At 43.4% G+C, this 19,771-nt stretch overlaps 1 protein-coding gene across 1 annotated transcript in view; it reads right to left on the bottom strand.

Annotated features, from left to right (window-relative positions):
- Positions 1-19,771, bottom strand: part of CREB3L2 (cAMP responsive element binding protein 3 like 2) — a 126,044-nt gene that overhangs the window by 23,430 nt on the left and 82,843 nt on the right. Inside the window, 3 exon segments of the mRNA NM_001102533.1 lie at positions 1,015-1,199; positions 5,845-5,932; positions 7,734-7,909. Of these exon segments, the coding sequence (NP_001096003.1) occupies positions 1,015-1,199; positions 5,845-5,932; positions 7,734-7,909 (449 nt within the window).

Genomic DNA, 19,771 nt, shown 5'->3' on the forward strand with positions numbered 1-19,771 from the left:
TAAGATCATAGCCACAGATCTAAGAACTTGCTGAGTTTCTGAGACAGACTGCATTCAACTTTTCAAAGTTATACTAATTGATAGATGGCTTTTCTAGAATTTTTACATATCTCACTTCATTAAATACTTTGGCCACCTGATGCGAAGAGCTGACTCATTTGAAAAGACCCTGATGCTGGGAAAGATTGAGGGCAGGAGGAGAAGGGGACAACAGAGGATGAGATGGTTGGATGGCATCACCGACTTGATGGACATGGGTTTGGGTGGATTCTGGAAGTTGGTGATGGACAGGGAGGCCTGGCATGCTGTGGTTCATGGGGTCGCAAAGAGTCAGACACGACTGAGCGACTGAACTGAACTGCATTCCAATTTGCTCTATGTGATATTATAAATTCAGTAAGGTTGACTATGATTTTTAAATCCTCAGAGAAATCAACTATTCAAAACAATGCAAAATTAATTATATATGCCTATTTTTTATTTGGAGAAATTATATATGTGAGGAATGAATAATGACTCATGAGTTCCATCCTGAGACACTGGGTTAAGAGCTGAACCACAGATAAAAAGGGTTAAATTATATGCGTGTGCTTTAGACATCAAAACGTTTCATCTCAGAGCAATTTTTCAGTTCATTGAAGATTGTTTATTTAAATAATAAGCTATTTCCTATCCTAGGTCACAAAGACTGCCTAAGTTGATGATAAATATTTGTGATATAATTTTGAGAAGAATGACAACATTTTTATTCCTCATGGTTGTAGCTATAAAAAATATGCACATGAATAAAAACCGGAAGCATGCACAGAAAAGGAAAAGAACATGTTAGCACGATGAGATCACAGGCAGTTTTTAGAAAATGTTCTCTAAGTCTGTCATCCCCCAGCTTTAGCAATCAGACTGAAAACTTCCCAAAGGAAGAAAAGCCAAGTGGCTCGGAATGGCAGCCACGCTGGGTGAAGCTCCAAACAACAGGATGGGAGGATCGGGTTGCAGGGATGCAGGGACACTCACATGAGGAGCAGTGAGGAGCGGGGAGCTGGCCAGCGCCGAGGGGGCCCGCGCTGGGGCCCTGGCGGGGCTGTGGGTCTGCGGAAGGCCAAAGGGGTGCAGGCGCGGGCTGGGGCTCAGGCTGCCCTCGGAGTCGCTGCTGTTGCTGCTGGGAGGAGTGGGCGGTAAGTGCAGGTGGTCCACGGAGGCTGAGGGGAAAAGAACGGATTGCATCCATCAGGGAGCAACAAAGCAGGACGTGGGGGCACTTAAACATCCAACATCCAACCTAGGACAGTCGAACAAATGGATGAGGAATCTCTCCGAGTGGACATGGAACAGCCTCCAAGATGTACTGTGAAGGCAAAATTTAAGTGTTTCTTTCGAAAAACTGTAGACTGAATTATTGGGTTCCAACTTGATACAGCCTCAAGCAGGTGCTTTCTTGGCTTGATTTTCTGGCTTTATTGTGGATAATGGGCTTCCCTGGTAGCTCAGTTGGTAAAGAATCCACCTGCAATGCAGGAGACCTGGGTTCGATCCCTGGGTTGGGAAGATCCCCTGGAGGAGGGCATGGCAACCCACTCCAGTATTCTTGCCTGGAGAATCCCATGGACAGAGGAGCCTGGCAGGCTGCAGTCCATGGGGTCACAAAGAGTCAGACACGACTGAGCAACTTAGCACAGCACATTGTGGATACATTTTTGGACTGGATTTTTGAGTTTTACTTTGGTCAACAGGAGTTTCAGTAGATGTGACATAACTGTGTGCTGGTCTCAACCTACAGATGAGAGAAATAAATCAAGGTGCAAGACAGTGTATAAAGTAGACTTCCTTTTGTATGAAAAAGGAGAGAAAGAGAATACAGACCCTATTTGCTTCTAACTACATAAAGAAACTCGGGAAAATATGTAAGAAAGTAATAAAATTATGACAAAATGGGGACATGGGAAATTACAGCAGGTAGGGATGGTGCTGGCATAACGTTCCCTCTCTTCATTTCATATAGTTTCCACAGTTTGATTGTAAACCACCATGTTAACGTATCAAGATCTTTAAAAAAGAAAAAAAAAAAAAATAGCAGAAGCAGGGAGCCCATGAGGGTTTGAGAAAAGCTCATTTGTTTCTGCAGGAATGTGCATGGCAGGGCCCACAGGCCAGATGCCAGGCATTCTTGATTCAGATAACACCCAATCCATCTGTGGATAGAAAAGCAGGCACTGGGAGATAAATGAGGGGGAGCAGGGTGTCCCCCGCAACGTCCCCCAGCATCAAGCATCCCTCACCTCTCCCCAGGGAGACACCCATACTCTGCCAGGCCTTGGGGCCTTGGTCAGTGCCGCTCAAGCACCTCCAGGGCAGCGGAGACAGGTTCCAAAGGAAGTGCTGTCTCTGAGTTCAACCTGACACATGAGCTTTGGGGGTCTCACTCTTTTTCTGACTGTGAATCTTCACATCGTGCTGGAATACCTTGATGGCCAGTCACCATTACTGAGCCAAGGGACGTGACCTTGGGTAAGCCTTGCACTCCGCACGCCTCCTGGGACCCCCAGGACAACAGAGCCCCGAGTGCAGCGGCTCCGAACTGGGCGAGGAGCCCGGGGGCCGCATACACACCTGGACTTGGTCAAACAGAGAAGAGCCCGGGGCCATGGGAAGGCCTCCTGCCTGAGATACTGAAGATGGAAGGAGCCTTTCTGAGACACAGCTACTCACCTCAGAAAAAGGGCCCTCAGAGCTGCCTTTGGAGGTGAGAAGCTGGAAGCATGGGGCTCTTCTGCTCACTGAAACACTGACTGTCCCAGGGAACCACAGGGGATCCATCTCTCTCAGTCACCTCCCCACCTTGCCCCACCCCCACTAACAGCACATACTTTTTCCTCTTTCTTTCTTACGCTAACCCCTCTCTTTTCTCTTTCTAACCTACCCTGCCGTAGAGCTCCCTGGTTTTTTAGAGTCCACGGGCACTCCTAAAGCTAAAGAATATTCTAAAACAATCCCATACATCTCTATTGTCAACTCTTTGGCCACTGCTTCCAGGAAGCTAAGGAGGGTAGATAGGCGTCTTAAATACATGTTCACCTAGAAAGGAGTTCTAAGAGTGTTAAGTAAGGTTTTCCCAACCCCATGATGACCTACGGGACTCTAGTGTCAGGTCAATTAATAAGCGTGGAAGCTGTTACCCTGGGGTGTCTCCAGTGCTCTGGCCACTTACACAAGCAAACCAAAATCCAATCCTGTAAATGCTTCAAGGTTATCAGGCTGGAATCTAAGGACAACTGGTCACAAACAGCCAACTAAGTTTTAAGTTATAGCCCATCAATAATCTCCTTACTTTGCTTCCACCTTCTCTTTATAAAAGTCTCCCCCCAGCTCTTGTCAGAGGAAACTTCTAACCAGTTTGGCGCTGCAAAGTCTAATTAATTTTTGCTCAAATAAGCAATTGAAATTTTTAAGTTTTTAGAGCTTATCTCTTAACAATGTTTCCTTTGGACTTCAAGGAGATCAAACCAGTCAATCCTAATGGAAATCAGTCCTGAATATTCATTGCAAGGACTGATGGTGAAGCTGAAGCTCCAATACTTTGGCCACCTGATGGGAAGAACTGACTCATTGGAAAGATCCTAATGCTGGGAAAGATTGAAGGCACGAGGAGAAGGGGACAACAGAGGATGAAATGGTTGGATGGCATCAGACTCGATGGACATGAGTTTGAACAAGCTCTGGGAGCTGGTGATGGACAGGGAGGCCTGGAGTGCTGCAGGCCATGGGGTCACAGAGAGTCAGACATGACTGAGCTACTGAACTGAATTTTAACAATGTTTATCTTTTAGCCATGGTAAACAAACAAGCAAATAAAAACAAAAGTAAAACAAAACCCGGGAGCAGACAAACCTCACAGGGGCTCCTGGTGTCTGCCATGCAGAGCTATTAGTCTGGAGAATTAGTCAAGAGTACTAGAGCTTACTTTTCCCTTTGGCTGGGCACAGTCCAAATTATTCTAGTACTTTTCTCCTTCCCAAGAAGAAGGTGCTCCACACACACAACAAAATGGAAATGGCATGGCAGGAAAAGTGAAGCAAACTCGAATCTCCTCTTACCCACTTATTGAGAGCTACTGCCCTGGTCACAAGTGCCTCAGTATCAGATTTCTAAATTCACTTGAAATATGGCTCATGGGTTACTTCCTGACAAGGCTGGGGACAACAAGCCACTTTGCCTAGAAGCCCCGCTGCATTCAAGGATGTTGAATTTCCTCCTCCCTGTTTATCTAGGATAATGAGGAAAGATGGCCACTTCAAGGAAGGACCCTGAAACTTTTCTCCTCTACAGAGCCGAGATTCTGAAGCCACTACGGGGTTTACTGGTACTGTGATGACATTTTCAGAAGCATATGGCAACACAGATGGAAAGAGCAAAATGTATTTGATAGTTGTTACCAGTATCACAAACATGAAAGGAATTACTTTCTTTAAAGCTGAAAGGCACTAAAATGTGTATCACTCAGTTAAAATAAATATTGTCTCAATATGGATTTTAGTTAGTATCACTCATTATAAAAACTAAATCCTGGGACTTCCCTGGCAGTCCAGTGGTTAAGACTCCACACTTCCAAAGGGGCGTGGATTCAAAGAGAACTAAGATCCCATATGCTGTGCTGTGTGGCCAAAAAAGTATAAAAAAATAATTGAATCCTTTCTTTCCTGATGACAAAGGTAAATGCCAACCTTGATTAAAGTATCACGGATAAATCTTGAGTATGTTTCTGGCGGGATGAAGTAGACTTTGTTTCCGTGAGCATTGCTCCTATATATTGTAACATCTGCACCTTATGTCCACATCATAGCACAGATACCTTTCCCATGACAAGCCCGTATACTAGTTTCTTATTTGTTGATCACATTGATGAGCTGTCCTTCTAACCATGTGCTGAAAGTATAAATAAAAAGGGAGGGAATGGCATGTCTTAAGGCACTGAATTAAGGAGCTCGGCAAAGTATATCAATTAAAAAGGCAGAGAGAGCTTCCTAGACTGTATGAGACTTAGGGGTCTGCATTCAGAATTCCTACCCATGGGCTTCACAGGGGACAAGGAAAAGACTGACACAGGGAAAGAAGAAAGTGAGAGTGTAACCATTTCAAGTACTGACACCACTTATTTCTAAATAGACGCAGGAATAGAGGAGTGGTAGTGGTTGGTGGGGATTTAGTCACTAAGTCGTGTCCAACTCTCGCGACTCCATGGACTGTAGCCCACCAGGTTCCTCTGTTCATGGGATTTCCCAGGCAAGAATACTGGAGTGGGTTGTCATTCCCTTTTCCAGAGGATCTTCCTGACTCAGAGATTGAACCTTCATTTCCTATATTGCAGGCAGATTCTCTACCAGCTGAGCCACCCGAAAATCAACATTTAAAAATACTGAATTGCCAGACAGATAAACTGTGAATCCACTTCACAAAGGATTTAAAATTAGAGTTTGTTTTAAGCCAGCAAGTTGGCTTTGTAAATGCCCATTAGGTCTGTACTGATCATCACGCCAGGGCAGGGAGCTGGCTTTCACTCATAGGATGGCTTGAGGGCAGGGGTTCCCGTGTTCCCTTGTCAGCACCCAAGTCACGAGAGTCTATAAACATGTTGAAAGGTCACCCTGGCTTGGAGTAAAAGTTGAAGATTTACTTGAAAATTAAGCATACACATATATGGGAAAATACAATTTAGCTTTAAAGTTTGTATTTAGAGTCAAGAACAGCTATTTCATAAAACGAGCTCTGCCTTCAGTACAATCAACAGTCCCCACTTTCCCTGGGGTGGTGCACCCACACCTGTTAGCCCAAAGGGGAGAGAAGACAGACCTTCCTTGGGAGAGAAGTTTAGGAACTGATCCACTTCATGAGGCTCCAGCTTAATCTTAGGAATAATGGTCTGGCATGAGGAATCAACCTAAAGAAAGAAATTCAAACACAGTTTTTAAAAGCCAATAACAAACCTGAAGCAACACCCCGGGGAGCTATTTGTCATCCTGTCTTCCTCCCAGGGCTGTGCTAGGGCTGGTGAGGCCCGGCTGAGCGCAGGCTGCTTCTTGGACTGGGAGGTATTTTAGTCCTTAACCCTCCCCCATTGCCAAATCTGGCAGTACAAGTGAGGGAGCCCTCAGAATTCTCATCTAGATGAAGCAGCCAGGGCTCACTTGTCAGTGCTTCATTCTATTGTGTTTATGGTACTGTACAGGCATTTTACTGCAAGGAAAGCCAACCAGTCCATTCTGAAGCAGATCAGCCCTGGGATTTCTTTGGAAGGAATGATGCTAAAGCTGAAACTCCAGTACTTTGGCCACCTCATGCGAAGAGTTGACTCATTGGAAAAGACTCTGATGCTGGGAGGGATTGGGGGCAGGAAGAGAAGGGGACGACAGAGGATGAGATGGCTGGATGGCATCACTGACTCGATGGACGTGAGTCTGAGTGAACTCCGGGAGTTGGTGATGGACAGGGAGGCCTGGCATGCTGCGATTCATGGGGTCCCAAAGAGTCGGACACAACTGAGCGACTGAACTGAACTGACTGACAGGCATTTTACCACAAAACTAGTCTGGCACGTTCCTAAAGGGTCACGGGCCTCCAGCAGGAGGAACTGTGTGAACCCAACTGCATGCATTCTCTCCAGGTTCCTGACAACTGACAACACATAATCACGAAACATTGGGTAGGGAAAGGAGGACAGGTATCTGGCCCAGGCATGGGGGAAAGGCCACGACTCTGATCTTTCTTAGTGACTTGCTTAAAATTCAAACTAAAGCATCACAGAGCAAGGAGACTAATACAGACTCCAGAAGCCGCAGCCTATAAACAGACTCAGGTAGCTATTGAGAAAGGAATTCTAGAGGGCAGCATACAGGTGCTCTGTTCAGCTCATCTTCGTTGGCCCTCATCTTCCCGATGGATGGAAGGTAAACAGCACGAGGAGTGAGGATGCAGCCAAGCCTTGGTGGTGCCACCACGCTGTGTTACCTTGTCCTGATTCCTCTACCTTGCTCAGAGGAGAAATGACTTAGAGAAGGTCAGTGGAGTCATTGTAACATAACCTGTGGCTTTGAGCATATGGAAAGTTAGGACTGGATTCCAAATATCCAGAAGAAGATGTACAAGTATCACCCTGGTCCACCACCAGACATCGAAATACCTCAAGAGAAGGTGGAGTAAAACTAAATCCTACTTGCTATAGGCATGGAACTGAGCAACTCCCAATTTCTTATGTTTTCCATGGGTAATACAATAAGAAGTGGTAGCTGGGAAATCCCTGAATTAAGTCAGGGCAACTCGCACAGCACTAGGAAAATAAAGCATGACACAGGAACAAGCATTCCTTGTTGCCACAGCCCAGAAGCTATGAATAGCACCATTGCTGTAACCACTCCCTTTCAACTGGCTTAAAAATCAATTCCAGGGAGAATTTTTTTCCAACATGGATATCCCTGAACTTTTTCAATTTTGTAATAGCATTCACAGAAAAACCGAAATGAGACTTCCAGTTTTTCTGGACAATGCCTTTAAAGGAAGTGATATAACCAGTGTTGACACCAAGTCAACATGCTCTGGATAGACATAAACACACTTTTACATATAGTTACATATCCTTAAACATATACAACCACTGGCTCCAAAAAGATTAAATGCCTTTTTGGAGAATGAGGATGTGTTATCTCTGGATCCAATCTGTTTTTATGGAAGAAAAGTGACTTTACCCCAGCGTTCATTTCCAGAGGGGTTTCCTCCTTTTCAAACGGGGTGGAGATTGCAGTGATGGTCAGCGTGACAGAGGGGACGAGTCCTGAGGGTGGCTCGTCCGTGATGGGCTCTGTCTTGATGGTTGTTGGTGGAAAGTCTGGAGACAGGTACCATTTCTCACTCTCCACTTCATCTATGGGGAAAAAAAAGCACACTGTGTGAAATCTGCTCAGGGCATCAGGTATAAGTAAAACAAGTGACCACTGACCTTTCTCCTCAAAAAGACCTCCAGCAAAGAATTATTGAGGGAGTTCTCTGGTGCTACAGGGGATAAGAATCCACCTGCCGATGCAGGGGACACGGGTTTGATCCCTGGTCTGGGAAGATCCCACGCGTCTCAGGGCAACTAGGCCCCTGAGCCACAACTACTGAGCCTGTGCTCTAGAGCCCGAGAACCTGTAGTGCTGAGCCCATGTGCTGCAATTGCTGAAGCCTGTGTGCCCAGAGCCTGTGCTCCACAAGAGAAGACACCACAATGAGAAGCCCTCACACTGCAACTAGAGAGTCGCCTCTGTGCTCCCCGACTCGAGAAAGCCCACCCACGGCAGCAAAGACTCAGCACAACCAAAACTATGATCAATTAATAACTAATAAAAAATACTTATTGAGAGTAGAATTAAAAGAAATGAAATGAGAACATGAGAGAGGAGATCAATGGATGAACAAACGAATGCAGAACAAGAATCTGTGCTTTCATTCACTTGAGTGTAAGGATGCCTAAGGCCGCTCTGGAAGCATGCATATGAAAGAAAGAAACCCAGCTCCCTGGCCACAGTGGGAGACTGGGTGGATGGCGAATAGGGTAGGATGGACAATTTCGGTGTGCAGTGTTTTATACTTTTTGGTTTTCAAACCAAATGAATCTACTATCTATTCATAAATGAATAAGTACATCTAAAAATATGAAGGAAGAGGGAGGATGGATCGGGAGATTGGGATTGGCACATATACACTACTATGTATAAAATAGATAACTAATGAGAATCTACTGTATAGCACAGGGAACTCCACTCAGTGCTCTCTGCTGACCTAAATAGAAAGGAAATCCAAGGAAGAGGAGGTACATGTACACGTGAGACTGATTCACTTTGCTGCACAGCAGAAACGAACACAACACTGTAAAGCAACTATATTCCAATAAAAAAAAAAAAATATATATATATATATATATATAATATATATATATATTGGGTTGGCCATAATGTTTGTTTGGGTTTTTCCATAACATCTTGCAGAAAAACCCCAACAAACTTTTTGGCCAATTCTACAATTAAAAAATAAAAACAAGAAGGAAAGAGTGAATGACGGCAACCAGGGCCTCAGGAGACAGGACCAGAGACAATGGTTAGAAGGTCTCTGCCCTTCTCCCCAGTGGATGCTTATCTGTTTCTTTTTTTCTTCTCACGCCCCATGCTGGTCCCAGTCTGCTTCCCTACAACTGCACTTAAGCCTTACACCTGACCTAGACTTCCAGAACTTTACTTAGCCCTCTCAGAAACTTCAGAGTTTGTAAAACATGTTGCTGAAATGCATGAAATCCAGAGGGAAGGGCAGCTTCTTGCCGAGTCTGGTCTTGGCCTCTGGCTTTCGTGATGGTCACAGGCCTGGGGATCGCAACGAAGGAACAGCACTGACTGGACAGAAGCACCTCCATCACTCAGCAGCATTCTCCCAGAAGCCCGCACGGTACCCTGCACTTCTCACAAAGTTACTTGAGAGCAGGTACCTCGGCACAGCCCTGGAAAAGAAGGTGGAAGGGCAGGGCAGGGGATAGCAAGGAGGCTGCAGGCAGGTGCGGAACAAGAGAAAACAAGTCAGGCTCCCAGAGTCAGCATTCCTCACCCGAGGCCAGTTTACTAAAACGAGACTGAAATAAAGCCAAGATATGCTCCCTTGCTTTATTAAAATGTATAGACATTCACACCTTAGTGAACTGTTATTGTAGAGGGCAGCAAAGTCATTCACATTATGAATTATTTCACACTCAAGAATCGGGTTCAAGTTTTCTTATGAAAAGGTACATGAACATCACATCACTCAACCATCAAGGGGCAGTGGAAGAGTGGGTACGGAAGCCAAAAACTACAGCTTGCAGTGATAAAGGTTGTATTTCATAAGCAACTTCCTTCAGGGGAAGGTTAGATTCACCTGCATGGAGGAAAATGATTTTCCCCCCAATCCAATTTATAACTGACTCGATTAAAGACAGGCACGTTTTCAGTCAGTTGAAGATGTTTCGCTTTTAGAGCTGGTTCTCTGGAGCTGCTGAACGCTCTGGAGTGGTGGAGGAGTCCCATCATTCCCAGGGGATTGGGGACCACATCCTGGCCGAGCGGGAGGGGCAGGAAACAAAAGGCCTCTTGAAGGCGGTCAGAGGATGGAGACCGCACTGTACTGGATGCAGAGTCCTGCTGGCCAGATGGGCGCCCCAGCTCAGCTTGGGGGCAGCGGGGGCAACTGGATGAGGAGCCAAACCAAGTTTTTTTTTTTTACTTTTGGCTGCACTGGGTCTTCATTGCTGCGTGTGGGCTTTCTCAAGTTGCAGTGTGCAGGAGCTACGCTCCAGTTGTGGTGCAGAGGCTTCTCATTGCGGTGGCTTCTCTTGCTGAGGAGCACAGGCTCTAGGGCCCGCAAGCTCAGTAGCTGCAGTGCATGGACTTAGGTGCTCCACAGCGTATAGCATCTTCCCAGACCAGGGATTGAACCTGTGTCCCCCACACTGGCAGGCAGATTCCTATCCACTGTACCACCAAGGAAGTCCCAAATAAAGTTTCTCACACCACTCCCAGGAGGAGTTAGGAATGAGAAGTCTCTGTCAGCTGCAAGGAGGACACGCTCAGGACCTATGTGGGGAGTGGCTAGAGAGACAGACAGAGCATAGATCACACTTTTCTCCACTCAGGAGTGATGTGTTCATACCTCCACCTGTCAGCACTTACAGCCTGTGCACAGTGAGAATATTTATCCCCAGCAGAGGCTGGAAGAGAGACAGCAAGATGAAATCCAACATCAGTACATATGAAAACGAACAGTAAGGAGGCATCACTGAGAAAAAGAGCACATGCAATTATCAGGAAATGGTGAGATAAGGCCAGACCCCATGGTTGTGCCGTTATGATCACTGTGATAACAGGTAAATCAAAAGGCACAGAAGAAAAGGCAAACATAAATACAAAATGCAAATACGAAATTACAAGCGCACCTTCCCTGGCGGCTCAGTGGTAAATAATCCGCCTGCCAGGGCAGGAAACATGGGTTCGATCCCTGATTGGGGAAGATCGCACTCGCTGCAGAGCAACTAAGCCCGTGTGCCCCAACTATCGAGCCTGTGCTCTAGAGCCGGGAGCCACTGCTACTAAGCCTCATGCTCCCAATAAGAGAAGCCACCACAGCGAGAAGCCTCCACACCTCAACTAGAGAGTTACCCCAGCTAGTCACCCAGAACTAGAGAAAAGCCCGTGCAGAAAGGAATACCCACTACAGCCAACTATGAGTAAATAAATAAAATTATTTAAAAATAAACAAAATTAGAAGCAAAATGAAGACAGGCAATAGTTCTTCCAATAAGCTAAGCCATTCTCAAAGCACACATCTATTAAGTAGGTCAAGAGTTTATAATCTCAATGCTCAGTGCCCTACACTCTTGTTTTTAAAAAGATTTATGTAAATATAATCTCTGTTATGTCAGAGATGGAGCCTGGAGGACAAACGACATGTGAACTATGAAACAAAACTTCCCCTGAACTCTTCCAAGACAGAAGCCCAAAGAAGCTTCCACTCCTCTCCTGAGCTTTTTGGTGACACACAACTGGAGTTGCCTGTCTGCTTCCAGTTCAAACCAGCAATTTATTACTCTCCCTTGAAGGATATTTTCTGAATTAGAAAGAAGTTTAAGGCCATCAAGCTCTATATGTGATCTTACGATGAGGAAACTAACAGGCAGGTCTAGACCACACAGCAAATGAGTGGCAAAACTCAGGTTTCTGGATCCATGAAAGAAACAAGTAAACATAGACAAACATTTTTGCACAGATATGCTCATTCAGCATTATTTATAATCACAAGACACTGAAAGTAACCAAAACAGTAAAAAGGAAGGGCAAGGTTAATGAATTAGGGTGTACTCATACAATGGAAATATTATGCAGCCAGTAATGTTACATGCTAAAGCCTTTTTAATAACAAGGCAAAGATTTATGATAGAGTATTAAGAAAAAAAGATATAAATGTGTGCACTATTAATAAGGAAAGTGACAGAATGATCTCTGGAGAATAACTCAGAACATGAGTAATTTTTTCCCCCAATTTCATACTATTTCTAAATTTCCTATACAGGGAATATTATCATCCCCGGATGACCGCACATGGAAATGGCCTGCTTTTGCCTGCTCTACTTTATACCCCAAAACAGTAATTACTAGAAGGCTTAGTGGGTCAAGGGGCCCATTCAGAGTCCCTCGACAAAGAGTCAATGAGCACCTTAACATATGTTATAAACCACGTAATTGGCTCCACAGTTCTTCATTTGTCCCTTTATCCACGTCCTCTGCCATGTAATCTGGCAGTGCCCTCCCATTGGGGACTAATTTCCATCCTGGGACTGACCACCTGACTTGCTCTGGCTAAAAGGATATGCGCTTCCTAATGCAAGTACAGTCTTGAAATGCACAGCTGAACTCACACATTTGCGCCTTTGCCATCACAGTGAGAAGGATGTACTAGGACAATCTACTGATCCCAAGAGGACAGACACATAAAACAGAATTGTCCCCAGATAAGTTTGGCCAAGATCAGCGAACTCTCAGCCTTAGACATGTGAGTGAATCTAGCTGAAACCAGTAAAACAAGTCACTGCCCCTAACCCCACCGAAATGAGCCAACCTCCAGTCAAGGGACAAATGTGTGAACTATAATAAATGATTGTTGTCAAAGCTAATGAGTTCAGATAGAGATATAGATGGAGAGAACAAATGTATGGATACCAAAGAGAAAGAGGAGGGCCATGAATTGGGAGATTGACATATATACACTATTGATGTGTGTGCTGTGTATTTAGTCACTCAGTCCTGTCCAGCTCTTTGTGACCCCATGGACTTGCAGCCCGCCAGGCTCCCCTGTCCATGGGGATTCTCCAGGCAAGAATACTGGAGTGGCTTGTCATGCCCTTCTGGAATCTTCCTGACCCAGAGATCGAACCCAGGTCTCCTGCTTTGCAGGTGGATTCTTTACCATCTGAGTCACCAATATATAAAATAAATCACTAATGAGAACCAACTGTGTAGCACAGGGGATTTTTATACAGTGCTCTGTGGTGACCTAAATGGGAAGGAAATCCAAAAAAAGAGGCAATATATGTATACCTATAGCTGATTCAATTGTTGTACAGTAGAAACTAGCATAACGTTGTAAAACAACCATACTCCAATAAAAAAAATTTTTTTTAAAAGATAATGAGTTTAGGAGTGGTTTTTCAGGAATATAGCTGGCTGATATAACACAGCTGAAAGTATCAATATATACAAGAAATTAAATCCATCACATCAGAACCTAGGCGACACAATAGCTGAACCACATTCCCATAATAATTCCTCTAAACCACCAACTGTAAACCATATCAATAAATATTTGTAGGTTGATTCGATCTACCAGTTAAATCATAAAATAAATGACTTCAGCTGAAGAAGGTCAGCCAGTAAGAAGTTTGCTGAGAACAAGATTCCAGCAGCAGTTGAAATTAGAAAAAAGCAGCTTTCATTCTGAACTACGAGGTGTTAGCTTGTACTCTGTCTGCCAATGGAAATAAATCTGAGGAAACAAAATGACAAATATAACCTCTGAGGTATGACAGAAGATAAAGTGAAAGGGAATCAGTAGAATATGTATTACACTTTTTCCATATGACCTTATTTTCAGTCTTTTTTCACTGGCAAAACATCAGCAGAGCACCATAGCTTAGACCTTAGATGGCTGAGTTATTGATAAAACTACAAAAATAAGAGTCAGTACACACTCTATACATGCTCCAATCTGTAAAACTTCTGAAGCTCAGATCTTGATTAAAAAAAATTTTCCCCCTAAACTATATCTATATGCCTTTTAAGTTTCCTTTCAGGAGGAAAACATCACCTGGGTCTTTCCTGGCCATCCGATGGCTAAGACCCTGAGCTTCCATGCAGGGGGCACTGGTTCGATCCCTGGTTAGGGAACTAAGATCCCACATGCCATGCAGCACAGCCAGAAAAAAAAGCAAAAAGAAGGAAAACATGACCCAATAAGGCCAGTAGTGCACTGTGGAGAGTAAGAAGCACAACCAACATATCTTCTGATTTTATTTAAACAGCTTGCTATCAAAGGTCAAACTCGACTGGCAGATTTTCTGGGCATCACCACTTAGCTGTCAGCAAGAAAACAAAAACAAGCCGCTGTCTCATGATGACCAGTCCTTCACATCCAAGGACGAAATGGAGCAGCTGTGAGCACTGGGGCTAGATGCTGAGATTACCAAGACAGCAGCTAAAAAGCCCACAAACTAAAGCCAACATAGAGGCAACACCAAAATGCAGGTCCTCAATCACTTCCATAAATAATTGCACTGACTAGAAACTGACTCCTGGGAGGGGGAAAGAAAAGATTAAACTCTAAATTGGGAGTAGAAAGTATCTTTATGTGATATATATGAGTTATATATATGTATAAATAATACATTTGTACCTATATATACACATACACAGATATACATATATCTATAACATATGTCTGTACTCTTAAAAAGAGAAATTACATAGGGCAATACCACTTATATGATATACATACATATGCACCCATTAGCTATTTATATGTCTAAAGTAAAAAGGAAATTTTTGTGAATTAAATAACTATGCCTCATCTAAATCCTTCAATATTTCATACTTCACCATTTACCCTGTGAATTTCTTCAACAGAATTGGCAAATCTTGACTGATTTTTGGCATAAACATCTCTTAAAGGAAAATGCCAAGGCTGGGTTCTGGAGGCCAGGAGAGGGGAGGAAAGTAGGTGAATGTATCAAAGAGTCATGCTAAGCTGCAGCCCACTGTTCAGACAGAAGGTAGATGCCTGCCTGCCCAGGGTCCCCCCCTGAGTGTCTGGACAATGAAATCACCTCTACTGTGAGTTGTAAGGGGAGGTGTTGAAAACAGTGGAAACAGCGAACACTTAATTATGAGTGTTTACTACATACTAAACATTGTTCTAAGTGCTTTAGATATATAACAACTAATTTAACCCTGAGAGTGACCCTGGAAGGCAAGCACTATGAGCGTCCTCATTTTATAGACAAGGACACTAAGAGATTAAACCCCTCAACCTACGTTACCCAGCTGATACACAGCCTCCAGCTGGTATACGGCCCCTAGCTGGTATACGGCCAAGCAAGGTCACACACCCAGGCCAACCAGTCCCACAGCCCGTGGGATATTGCTTTGCAAGAGATCAATGATGAAACATCTCTGCCAAAAGTGAGTATTCTTCAATTAATGTTATTTTGAGCCCATAATTAGCCACTAAAAAAAGTACAATATCGCTTCTTCCTATACTTCTCACCTTCATTTATATGGACTCCTAATCCACTGTTGCTAAGGTGAAGTATGCCAGTTTAAGACCAGCCAGTAATAGCTCAAATGTTTTGAGATGGGGCCTGTGTGCCAGGCCCCACTCTTCATGTTTACCTTCCTGATTTCCTGTTCTTTCTGTGCCTGTGTTTACAACCTCTTTCACTTACTCTGGTTGTTAATATGGTGGTCAGTTGGTAAATTATGTACTGAATTATGTGGTAATCGGCATAAAGCAATAATAACAAGAGCAAAGCAATAATGACAAGAGCTAATATTTATTTAGTCCTTACTAATTGCCAGGCATTGTTATAAATGTATAATATGTATTAACTTAATGCCTACAACAATAGTACAAGGTTGAGTATTATGAATATTATTTCCATTTTAAAAATCAGGAAAGAAACACAAGAGTTGAGCCACTTGCTCAAAATCACACCATTAGTAAGTGGCAGAACCCAGATTCCAATTCAAGCAAATTGATCCCAGAGATGAACTGCTAAGTTCTATCTGTGGTCTGCATTTGGTATCTCAGGTCCTCCCATAGGAAACTGTGTTTAGAGTATGCATTAAACAAATATCTGTGGAGCAAATGACTGATTTCAAAAGATTTACTTAGTGTACACATGCAAAAAAAAAACCCCTCTTGTGTATACTTTTCTTCACCAAAATTATGACTCTTACTTGTGAACAGAGTAAGTTTAATGCTTTGTTGTTGTTCTTCAGTCGCTCAGTCATGTCTGACTCTTTGCGATCCCATGGACTACAGCATGCCAGGCTTTCCTGTCCTTTATCATCTCCTGGATTTTGCTCAAACTCATGTCCATTGAGTCAGTGATGCCATCCAACCATCTCATCTTCTGTCTACCCATTTTCCTCTTGCCCTCAATCTTTCCCAGCATCAGAGTCTTTCCCAGGTTTAATGCTAGATAGCAAGGCAATGCCAAAGAATGTTCAAACTACCACACAATTGCACTCATTTCACAATGCTAGCAAAGTAATGCTCAAAATTCTCCAAGCGAGGCTTCAACAGTCTGTGAACCGAGAACTTGCAGATGTTCAAGCTGGATTTAGAAAAGGCAGAGGAACCGGAGATCAAATTGCCAACATCCGCTGGACCATAGAAAAAGCAAGAGAGTTCCAGAAAAACATCTATTTCTGCTTTATTGACTACACCAAAGCCTTTGACTCTGTGGATCACAACAAACTGTGGAAAATTCTTAAAGAGATAGAAATACCAGACCAACTCTCACATTTCTCAGGAGACCACATTACCTGTCTCCTGAGAAATCTGTATGCAGGTCAAGAAGCAACAGTTAGAACTAGACATGGAACAACAGACTGGTTCCAAATTGGGAAAGGAGTACATCCAGGCTATATATTGTCACCCTGCTTATTTAACTTATGTGCAGAGTACATCATGTGAAATGCCAGGCCAGATGAAGCACAAGCTGTAATCAAGCTTGCCAGGAAAAATATCAATAACTTCAGATATGCAGATGATACTACCCTAATGGCAGAAAGCAAAGAGGAACTAAAGAGCCTCTTGATAAAAGTGAAAGAGGAGAGTGAAAACACTGGCTTAAAACTCAACATTCAGAAAACTAAGATGATGGTATCTGGTCCCATCACTTCATGGCAAATAGATGGGGAAACAGTGGAAACAGTGACAGATTTTATTTCTTGGGCTCCAAAATCACTGCAGATAGTGACTCCAGCCATGAAATTAAGACACTTGCTGCTTGGAAAAAAAGCTATGACCAACTTAGACAGCATATTAAAAAGCAGAAACATTACTTTGCTGACAAAGGTCCATCTAGTCAAGGCTATGATTTTTCCAGTGGTCATGTATGGATGTGCGAGTTGGACTATAAAGAAAACTGAGTGCTGAAGAACTGATACTTTGGAACTGTGGTGTTGGAGAAGACTCTTGAGAGCCCCTTGGACAGCAAGGAGAACAAACCAGTCAACCCTAAAGGCAATTAGTCCTAAATATTCATTGCAAGGACTGATGCTGAAGCTGAAGCTCCAATACTTTGGCCACCTGATAGGAAGAACTGACTCATTGGAAAAGACCCTGATGCTGGTAAAAACTGAGGGCAGGAGCAGAAGGGGATGACAGAGGATGAGATGGTTGGATGGCATCACCAACTCAATGGATGTGAGTCTAAGCAAGCTCCAGGAGTTGGTGATGGACAGGGAAGCCTGGCATGCTGCCATCCATGAGGTTGCAAAGAGTCAGACACCACTGAGTGATTGAACTGAGCTATAAATATTACTTTCTTATACTATTCTAACATTTCAATGACCAAGCAAACAAAGAAGTCATTATTTCTCTTTTAAAAAGTTGAGGAGGTATTTTCCATACTAGTTAGAAAAAGAAAATAGAAGGTAATCTCAAACGGATGATGAAGAGCAAAAGAACGTACACCACTAGTCCAGGTTTCAGATTCTGAAAAGAAGACTGTTCCTCTACTTGTCCACCCCAAAAGCATCAGGTTCTTTCTGTAGGTCATCCTTGCCAGGGGACCCAGCTACCTCCCATTGGTAAATGACAGATATGTCTGCATTTTTTTAACCCTAGAATCTATGCCCTCTAAGATGGCTTAGACCCATGCTCTTGTCAGCAGCTCTAATCAAATGTGACGAAAACAAAGCTCTTTGTCATCTCTCTGGGACTTTCTTTCCCAGGTCCCAAGGCCTTGGAACATTTCAATATCAAGATGTCTTCACCACTGCAAACAGAAAACCTAAGTCACCCATGACTCATCTGTACCCTTTACTCAGCATACCCGATATTGTGCTAGTCCTGCTCTGGGTTTCATTGAATCCTTTCAAAATCCATTTTTTCTTTGTCCTGCATGGCACACACCTTTCCATTTCTCCCTGGACTGCTATATCAAGCATACCTTCCCTGCTCTGGCATCATCAGCCATCATTTTTCTTCTTCAAGTCTCTGAAAAAACACCACTCCACTTTACTAAGGCCCTGTTTCTCATCAACTGCTAGTCTCCGCCTTCCATCAGGCATCTGTTCATCTTTAGCTCACAGACTATTGTTTTCACAGACACCTGTGAAACAACACCATAAATTTAGGATATCCATACTAAGCCAGTGCACCTGGTCACTCCTTGTTCTGCTGACTTTAGAAGCCTAACCAGACCAGCCAGAAGGAAGATGATTATTTTTCATGTTCCGGTCCCACTGTCTGTAGAACTGGGAGATTCACAGTTACAGTTCTTGATTCCACCCAAAATAAAGTTACCTTGACTTGTGCATGGTGCCAATAGATCACTTCTGGATTAGTATATTCTACTCTGAGTCTGTTTACATTTGTATATTTTCTAACTTGTTTCTTATACCATCTTGGAGGACAGGGGCCATGTCTAGTTCTCTCTGAACAGCCTTCATCCAGCACTAGGTTTCCTCTTTAGGAAGAAGACTGAAATTAACGAACAAAAGTAAATCAATAGGTAGCACCCCAATTACAAAGGAACATGAACAAAAATAGAGTAGCTCATGAAGATACCCTCCAGCTGGTAAGGAGCAAGACTTGGTCATTTAAATATAAGTTTTTCATTCCTCAATCTACTTGGGCACTTCTGCTTATCTCTTTATAAAATCTTCACTTTTAAAAAAAAAGAACCGAAAACCCTGCTTACCAGCCTTAATCATGGGCAGAAATGAACAAGCTGAAAGCAGGATGTCTCTCCGGCGGTTTCAAAGGCGGAGCCCACATTCCTAGGACTGGCTCCTGTGGTTGCCAAACCATGTGAAGTTCTTTAGTTCAAGTGTTTCAGAGAAGTTTAGAGTAAAATTCAGCCCCGAAGACGGAAGACTCCTATGTAATCTTAGACTAGTGTTTCTCAACCTTTTTCTGGTCACAGGCTCTGCTGAGGATCTAAAAAAAAAAGTTATAAATGTCCCCAGCAGAAAATCTGACAAATATTGTCAGCCCCAAATTCTGCATACAATTTTAGGGGTGGGTCCACTGTCCATCTGAAGAACATGATAGACAAACACCAAAATGTAGGATAAGAGCACCTACATTTGCCCAATAGTTGCTCAGGGTTCAAAGAGGGAGGAAGAGGGGAAAGAAAGAGTTAGTAGGGAGAAAACAAAGAAGGGAGAAAGAAAGAAGGATGATGGCAGGAGAGAGAGAGAAGGGAAAAGGGAGGAAGAAAGAAAAATCCTAATAAACTGAGAGTCTCATTTGAATTGTTTAGCTTATCACTTTGTTTCAGGCTCAGAAGCAATTACAGAAGAATTCCCTTTAATCTTTAAAACTGGACAAGAAGATTGGAATCGTTGACATTGCGAGGTACAGTGAAATACTAACTATCACTAGAAACAAGGATTCCTAGTTCTGGGCTTTAGGCTGTTTAGACAGTGCAAACGATGAAGAA

Source organism: Bos taurus, chromosome 4 (genome assembly GCF_002263795.3).
Source record: "Bos taurus isolate L1 Dominette 01449 registration number 42190680 breed Hereford chromosome 4, ARS-UCD2.0, whole genome shotgun sequence".
Lineage (NCBI taxonomy): Eukaryota > Metazoa > Chordata > Mammalia > Artiodactyla > Bovidae > Bos > Bos taurus.